The 9,362-nt window shown below is 32.2% G+C and overlaps 1 protein-coding gene and 1 pseudogene across 1 annotated transcript; both read left to right on the forward strand.

The window, feature by feature from the left end:
* The first annotated feature begins 1,354 nt into the window (after positions 1–1,354).
* LOC108721697 (uncharacterized) lies at positions 1,355–3,745 on the forward strand (annotated as a pseudogene).
* Positions 3,746–4,960: 1,215 nt separating this feature from the next.
* Positions 4,961–8,990, forward strand: LOC108721781 (uncharacterized). Its single transcript, XM_018446533.1, has 8 exons — positions 4,961–5,095; positions 5,186–5,305; positions 5,453–5,570; positions 5,737–5,998; positions 6,281–6,371; positions 6,877–7,013; positions 7,129–7,261; positions 8,940–8,990. The coding sequence occupies exons 1-8, from the start codon at positions 4,961–4,963 to the stop codon at positions 8,988–8,990; spliced, it is 1,047 nt and encodes a 348-aa protein (XP_018302035.1).
* The last annotated feature ends 372 nt before the right edge of the window (positions 8,991–9,362 follow it).

The following is a 9,362-nucleotide window of genomic DNA, read 5'->3' on the forward strand; positions in this document are numbered from 1 at the left end:
CTATTTTATCAAATAGCATAATAAAATGTATTGAAAATTTTTAAATTAGATAAAATGCCCTTTGGACATTATATCAATTGAGATATTTCATTTTTACATTCAGATTAGAGTAGTGTACAACGGCTTTAATGTGCACTGAGTTTTGCCAATGAAAAACGCTATAATATTTTTGTTAGCATCAAGCAAAAAAAGTAACGAAAAAGTAACGACTCGTTACATTTTGAGTATCGATAACGGTAACGAGTTACTTTTGGGGAAAAAGAACGGTAACGGTAACGAGTTATTTTTATGGGATAACATTGCCAATCCTGCATATAGAATAGAGATAATATTTTCTTAGATACCAATGAATTATTGAAAACGACACACGTCTATCTTTAATATTTTTAGTACAATACATGATAATATATACTTTTAATAGTCATATATGTAATGTTTTAATTTGTGTATCTCTCATAATTGATATTATATCTAATTCGACCATATATAAAGGTACATTGTTAAACAAATATTTTACCTTCCGAATGAGGAAATTGCTTCTAGAACTGCCGCGACAAGAAATGGAAGTATTCTACTGATCGATAAGTTCCATTCGCAGGGAACTTAGTAACATGCTGAATGATACTTCTATCAATAATGGAACCTTAGTACCCTCTACAATCTACGTTATATTTACTGTCAAAAAAATAAATACTGCTACCGTTCTATATGTACTAAGCTATAATATGCATCATAATTCGCAGAAATGTGCTGCGATAATATGATGAAACTCAATTGTAGGGATGTAGCATTTGCATTATGCATAACTTGCCCAGGATCTTAAACTATGTCTCGCCTCAAGAGGGTGAAATAAAAGTCTGAAATAAATTACCTAAACAAAGTCAGAAACGAAAAATCTTTTTCTGTGATTAAAACTATGAACTGGAGTCACCATTATGACGTTATTAAGAAAGAATCATCATTGTCCGGCCAGTGACTCTATTCTGAGACCAATAATGAGATTGTTTTGTGTAATTTTGGTGTGACTTTGAGCACGATTTCTATAATTATTCCACAGGTAATCATCAGTTTTCAATAAAAAGTGGCTGGAATAATGAGCTGTATTATTTGAATTTCTAGATAGTGAAATTTGTTAGGTGCGACGGAAACTTACAATGTATCTTTGAAACTATGACATTCTATATGTTAACAACCGTAACATTGGTCAAGTTGTATACATGTTACTTTACCGATGTAAAGTATGTAAAATTATTTGTTTCTTGTGGCATTATGTGGAATTATATGTATACAAAAGTATAAATATATCTTAATGTTATTATTTAAATTATTTATTATTAATTGTTGACACTTCAAGATGAAAATTTTTATCGATCAGTTATTCCTTGACTGGAACGAATTGGAAACACCAGAAGAATATGAAATTATGAAAAAATATGCCAAAAATGGCAGAAGGTATTTCTTAGGATACTTGTATAAGAATGAACTAGGCAATTTTTACCTTCACCTCTGGCTGTTTTCATTTTCTGTGTTTGGAATTATATAGTTTAATTAATTAACGTTAGGTGAATGCTCTTTCTGTGTTGCAGTGTATTGCTATTTTGCTGTGTATGTGTTTATGTCTATGTCCCTCACAAATGTTGGATGTCATTTTTTACCTCAACGAATCTCTCCTACACACCAGGATATTACTTCGTTGACGAGAGGAAATACTTCTTTTTATATCTTTTCACATGCTATCATGGGAAATTGCTATGACTGGAATAGTCATCCACGACTGCATGCTTCTAACTTACATCGAACGTCTGCAGTATTTTCGCTCTAGTCGGGTAAAAATAAACTGAACTATCGAATTAGCAAAATTGATGCAAATGTCACGCACTATATTGTTGCAAATATATTTTTGCAGATTTCGTTTCGAACGATTGACACACACTGATTGACAACAATGGTTACATTTGACACTATACAGATTTAACAGTGCATAAACATAACGAGAAAAAGATGCCATGAGAATTTTACATTCTCATACAAGTGACATGTACCACAAACGAATTGCGTTTTTCGTATATACGTATCGAAAGGCTTTAAAGTGAGTAATGTGTGTGTGTATACATTTTAATAACCAACCGTCCCAAATTTCAACCTTTCGTCCCATTTTATAACGCATTTCAAATTTTGTCCAAATTATGAACATAATTATAAATTGTCCCTCCTTTAAGTGTAAAAATAATAAATACAGAATAATAAGTAAAAATAATAAATAAAAATAATAAGAGAGAGTAAAAATAATAAGTGAAAATAATAAATGTGCAATACAATTTTTTACTAATATGTGAAGAACTTTATGATTTTTTAATTTAAAAACCGAGATATTTTATTCATAAAATACGTTCAGTAAAAAAGTACAATTTTAAAAAATAAAATGTGATCTCTTGTAATTTGACATAATTTTTGTTGTGATTTCATGTGATGTTATACATTAAGTAGTTACTAATCATTTACAAATATAGTAATATAATATTGTTTATGTGTTTTGTTAACAATTATTTAAAATATGATAATTTATTGAAATTTAATTACAATAATTAATATTGAATTTTTTCAATGTTCCTCCTTACTTTCTTAAGGAGTTGGTTACTTTAATATACAGGGTGTTTCATTTTAAGTGATATGGTTGATTATCTCGCGAATCGATGATTTTATTGAAAAATTTTTCAAACGAAAGTTGTACGGCTTGAAGGGGGACACATGATGGAAATGTGGACTTGACTTTGAGTGACCTTGTCAAAATCAGGTCAAGGTCATCAATATTTTTCAAATGGAAACCCCTATTTTTTATTACATATTCTTGTAGCTTATCTCGAGAGCTTTCCAAAATACTATAATGAATATGATACTCATATAAGAATAAATTATGCAATCTCCATCCGCACACCTCTTATCTTTGTTTTGTTTTAAAAATATATAATTTAACAATTATTAGATGATTATTTCATCTTTTTTTGCGTAGTGTATTGCTTTGTAGCTCTTTGACTATTCCTGTCAATGTCTCTTATACCGCAACTGTGGATGTTGTATTATCCTCTCAACAAATCCCGCTCTATTCTATTGACGTATCCAGGATATTACTTTGTCAATGAAAGAGAATACTTTTTTTACATCTTCTTGCATGCTGTTGTAGCCTGGGAAATTGCTATGACCGGAATAGTCGCCTACGATTGTATATTTGTAACTTACATTGAACATGTTTGCAGTATGTTTGCTGTAGTCGGGTAAGTAAATAATTTAATACGCAATGTAAACGAGGCGTATGAATATTTTTATAATTCTATTCAGATACCACACAAAATGGATACCGTACGAATTGCTTATAGATTTCGTCTTGAATATTTATTTTATAATCGCAATGACCAAGTGAAAACTATAAATACTAATACGGATGATATCGCAAAAAAATCGCGTTCATTGTGCATGTACATCGAAAAGCTTTAAGATAAATGTATAAAATCGAATGAAATACCGTTATAATACGGTAATATGTAATATGGATCTCTTTAAAGATAAACAAATATCCGGAAACGATCAAATTCGAATCATCGTTAAAATCTTATCTCTCTCGTTTGTCACAGGTACGCGCAACTTCTTGAAGATACGTTTAGCGTATGTACCTTTCGCTATACAAATATTGATAGTAACAATAGGGATGAGCATCACCTTACTACAAGTATATATTCATTTGTTATAAAATGGTACATGTATGCACTATGTAAAACAAATTAAAATATACCTACCTTTTTTATGCTGAAGATGATGTAGCAGAACGATGGCAATATTTTAGAATCAATGAGATATACATTATACATCATTGGTGAACTGATACATTTGTTTTTTCTGAGTTTTGAAGGCCAAAAGCTGATAGATCATAGTCTTCAGATACGCGACAAAATGTAAGATTTTTCTTTCTAAAAAAAAAGATATCTATCACTCATCTACATATTTTTGTTTTTCATTCTTATATTTTATACGAAATACAAATTTATAGATACAATAGCTGTTGGTACAAAGTATCCACAAAGTCACAAAAATTAATTATATTGATAATGATAAAGACTCTTCGATTGAGTTTCTTAAGTGGTGGCAAAGTTTATATTTTTTCTCTAGAGAGAGCTTCACTACGGTAAGACCTGAAGATTATCACAAGCAAATATTGCTTTGGAGCTCCTTTAACGACAAGTTACGCTTTTATTTTGAAGGTTCAATGTCAAACTTCAATGTCATACTATACGGTACTCGCATCCTTTCAATAGCTATTAGTAGCCGGCGATTAATTGCGCTGCAGCATATCATTATCAAAAGCAAAACACATATCATAATCTTTGAGAAATTCTCCTGTTAGAATAGTTGTTATTAATTGCATATGTATGTAATATTTTCAATTCGTATTAAGTAACGATTTGCGCGAATATCCAAGTATCGTTGTGTGTATTGCACATAAATTTAACTTTCTACGAGTCTTCAAATGAGAAGGTTCAACTTTCAGAGAAAAAAAAACCGAACGAAAAAAATGAAACTTTCTGCTGATCAATATGTTTATTACGTCCTTACGTCTAAAGAGAAACGGCATATCCGTCAGTAGAGTTTCGCTTTCCTTTACATTATATTTAGTGTCAAGGAAATAAATGCCATTCATGCCCTACATAAGAATTACGTGTCATTCATTGCTGCGTAGAGACACACCTTGATTAGCTACATGAAAACTGCAGCTGTTATAGAGGAGGCGCATACAACATTATATATCATCAATATTATATATGGATGTATGACATGTTAACACACACACACACACGCGCGCGCGCGCGCGCGCGCATATTTTAAATTAACCCCCTATACCAAGGGGGACAAAGACTTGGATAAAATAAAATTTTCAAGTTAGTCGACTAGACGAAGCTGCCTTTGAACTATGAATTCTAATTATTACGGGGTTGTTAAAAAAGTATCATCATTGGTTGGTCAATGGCCATATCAGAATCCAAAAACGAAATTAATCTATTTGAGCTTCGTGACTTTAAGCACATTTTCTATAGTTATTCCACAGGTAATTGACAACTACAATTTTGATAAAATTGATTATAGGAGCATGATCAAGTGTGGAATATTTAAGCGATGAATAAACGTGTATTTCCAGTTGGCTAAATTCGTCATATGTGACGGAGACATGCAATGTATATTTCAAACCATGGCAGCACATATGTTGACAATTATAACATTAGTGAAGCTGTACACATGTCACTTAAATCGATATAAAGTACGTGTTAGCCGTGTTACGACGATCGAATTTATTACATATGCAGGGAGTTTGTGGTATCTCGAACTGTAATTCCATAGTAGAGTGCATTAAGTTACGAAGAAATGTTATATATAAAAAAATTATTAATTAATTAAGTAATCCTAGATGAAAGTTCTGATTGATCGCGTATTCCTCGAATGGGACGAATTGGAAACACCGGAAGAATATGAAATTATGAAGAGATATGCTGAAAATGGCAGGAGATACTCTTTAGGATATTCGCGTAAGAATCAATTAAATCATTGTGTGATTTTTACCTCCTATACATATCGATTTCTATTGTTTTTGAAAATAACGACTTAAAATTATTTTTTAAATTTGCAATTCAGAATTGTTGGACGAAATATGTCTATATTTGTGGACGACGTATATATTGTGATTTGTTACAGTATATTGCTTCATATCCGCATTTCTATTCCTGTGTATATCACTTATACCACCACTACTAGATACTGTATTACCTCTCAACGAATCTCGTCCTATACTGTCAGTTCATCCAGGATATTATTTTGTTGACGAAAAAGAATATTTCTTCTATATTTTTTGGCACGCTGTCGTGGTCTGGGAAATAGCCGTAACCGGAATAGTGGCTCACGATTGTATGCTTCTAACTTACATAGAACACGTCTGCAGTATTTTCGCCCTAGGCGGGTAAAAACAATTGTAATATTAGCGAAATTTATATGCATATCATTGTGAATATATTTGCAGATTTCGATTCGAACGATTGATGTATAAATGTAATGAATATGAAAGTGATACCATAACAGTTTTACATTCTCATGCAAGGGACACGTTTCGCAAACGAATTGCATTTTCCGTATATACGCACCGAAAGGCTTTAAAGTGAGTGATCTGGCATTGTCGAGAGAAAGAGAGAGAGAGAGAGAGACAGAAATTTTAATTCATATTATTCCCTCATTTTTGTCATAGATTCGCTCAACTGATCGAAGATATATTTTCCATAACACTGGCTCTACAAATAGCATTAAATACAGTAATGATTAGCATTACCTTGTTACAAGTACGTATTTATTTATTATTTTAAGTTTCTATCCGACATGTTCTTTATACTGTAGTTATACAGGGTATTGAGCGTAATGGTCTGCACGATTTTTTAGACACTTCCGACAATTAAAAAAAAAGGTGGAAAGGTGATTATCCATCTATTTCATGCGGGCTACATGCGATAAAAAAATTTAAAAAAAATTTTTTTTAATAAAAAAAAGTTAAGGTGTCATCTTGAATTTTTTAAATAGCATACAATTTTTTTTCCATAATATTGTAGGGATCTTCAAGACAAATTCAACGCACTGAAATAATGAAATATATGTATATGAAATATATACATGAATGAAATAGATGGATAGTTACCTTTCAACCTTTTTTTTTAATTGTCGAAAGTGTCTAAAAAATCATGCGGACCATTACGCTGAACATCCTGTATAGAATCAGAATTTACATTTCATAAAATTGCGAAAAAATAAATGCAAAAGATTAAAATGTTATACTTTTCATACTGCATGGAGATCACGCAGCACAATGCCAGCGTTTTTATAGTGGTGAGGTACGTAGTATATGTTCTGAGTCAACTGATTCATCTATTCTGCCTCAGTTTCGAAGGACAAAAGCTGATAGATCACAGTCTTCAAACGCGCGATAAAATGTAAGAAAAATTTTTTTGAAAAATGTAACATGTATGTATAATTACCTATTACGGAATTTAGTTAATACACGCGTATTACTGATGATAGTGAATTAATTAAGTATATACACTGCAGCTACAATAGTCTTTGGTACGAGACAGCCCCCAAATCGCAAAGGATGCTTCTGTTTGTCATGCAAAAGGCTCTTCAACCTGTTTTTTTGAGCGCCTGCAAGATTTATATTTTCTCAAGGGAGAATTTCACCATGGTAAAGATAAAGTGATATCTGCAAAAACGCGATATGTATATAATATAATTGTGGCATAAAAGATGATTCGGTAAATATGCCGGGAATAGGGGAGACAGCTCCTTGACCTTGACATATGTTGTCAAGGTCATGACCCTGAGTGACCTCCACTAGGTTTTAGCCGTCGCTCGTTATTCGTTAAAAAGTTAACAAAAAAATTAACAAAAAAAGTTTATTAATGAAACCTAACTTTTGGACACAACTGTACTCCGATGAAACAAATTCCCTGCTTTAACAACGCAAAATATTTTCTTATATAATTTCTTATATAATTTTTGTTTTTCGAGTAGAGAATTTGCGTTGTTAAAGCAAGGGAATTTCTTTTTATTTCTACTATATACAGGGTGTCTGGTAAGTTTTGACAAAGCTTTTTTGTGTGTAGATAGAACGGATTAAACTGACAATGAGTCAAAAAGTCCTCTATCATTTTGCAATTTTTGCAATAATTAACGAGATATTAATTACTAAAATTGCTGAATATTGGTACTCAATAATTTTTTACTCAAACACTATCAACTTAACAAAAAAACAGCGACAGACAAAAATTGTTTATTTTCTTGTCATAAAGTTCTGAAGAATTTTTTCAAAATTTTTATTATCCTATTTTCTTATGTTGGAAAAAATAAGAAATTGTAGTACTAAAAAGTTGATAAAAAATTCTGAAAAAATTCTCAGAGTTCTATGAGAAGAAAATAAACAATTTTTGTCTCTTGCAATTTTTCTGTAAAATTAATAATATTTCAGTAAAAAATCATTGAAGACCAATATATCTTTAACAATTAATAACTTGTTAACTATTGTAAAAATTTCAAAATGGTATAGGACTTTTTGACTCATTGTCAGTTTAGTCCGCTTTATCTACACATAAGTGCTTTGTCAAAACTTACCAGACACCCTGTATAATATTAAAAACTATTCTATATCCTTCCTCACTTACGTAACAACTTTCCACGCGAAGCAACTCTCTTATGCCCGTGTCACACTACGGATTGTGGACGCGGATCGGATTGGGATTGCGGATCGCGGATCGGAATTCGGCCAATCAAAACAAGGCAGTTTTGCGGATCCGGATTGTAGATTGCAGAATAGACGGCTCTCTATTTCTGCGATCCGTAATCGTGATCCAAGCCAATAAAACATCGAGTTTGGTCACGTGACCCATTTATGATGGATGAATAAGCATTGTTTGTTGTGGTTACCTATGCTAATCATAGAGACGTGTTTATAGAGAATTAAAAATTGGGACGTCCCACAAAATTCGGAATGGTTAGCCACCCTATACACAGCAAATACACACGTCGACGACACTGTATTAATGACACGACATTAGCGATACAGCATATGTTGCAAATTGAATTCGTAGTCCGTAGTGTGAACGAAGAATCCAAATCCAACGATCCGCAATCCCAATCCGATCCGCATCCACAATTCGTAGTGTGACACGGGCATTAGGGACGCACGACATTTTCCAAACTTCTTTTGTTAATAACTTTTTAATGAACGACGAGCGACGGCTAAAACCTGGTCACTCAGGGTCATGACCTTGACAACATATGTCAAGGTCATCGGAGCTGTCTCTCCTATTCGACATCATTTACCAATGATTTTAATAATACGACTTAAACCTAATGCTTTTAAGGTCGTGCAAACTTCCATGTCATACTTTACGGTACTCGCGTCTCTGGAATAATTATACAATGGTCAGTGTCTACTAATTAGTTTCTTGCATCTAATTATGAAGTTGCATCTATAGTAATTGTTACATGACAATAGAAGTTTATTACCTATATGCGAGTAATACTCGTAATGTAAATGATTACACATGTATCTCAATAACTTGTATTTGCGTATAATGTGTATGCATATAAATAGATTCATTGCCTTCGTTTGGATAGTACCATAATATGTATATAATCCATATATCTACAATATATAGCACCAGTGTGCACTAGTTCAGCTACAGAAAACAGATCTCGCGTAAATGACGCATAGCAAATGGTGGCAAGTTCGAGAGTCCACGAGTAATAAAACGGTAAGTATATGGAAATAAAAACTTTTCTCG

The sequence above is a fragment of the Mycetomoellerius zeteki genome, unplaced genomic scaffold (genome assembly GCF_001594055.1).
Source record: "Mycetomoellerius zeteki isolate Tzet28-1 unplaced genomic scaffold, Tzet1.0 scaffold182, whole genome shotgun sequence".
NCBI classification, from domain to species: domain Eukaryota; kingdom Metazoa; phylum Arthropoda; class Insecta; order Hymenoptera; family Formicidae; genus Mycetomoellerius; species Mycetomoellerius zeteki.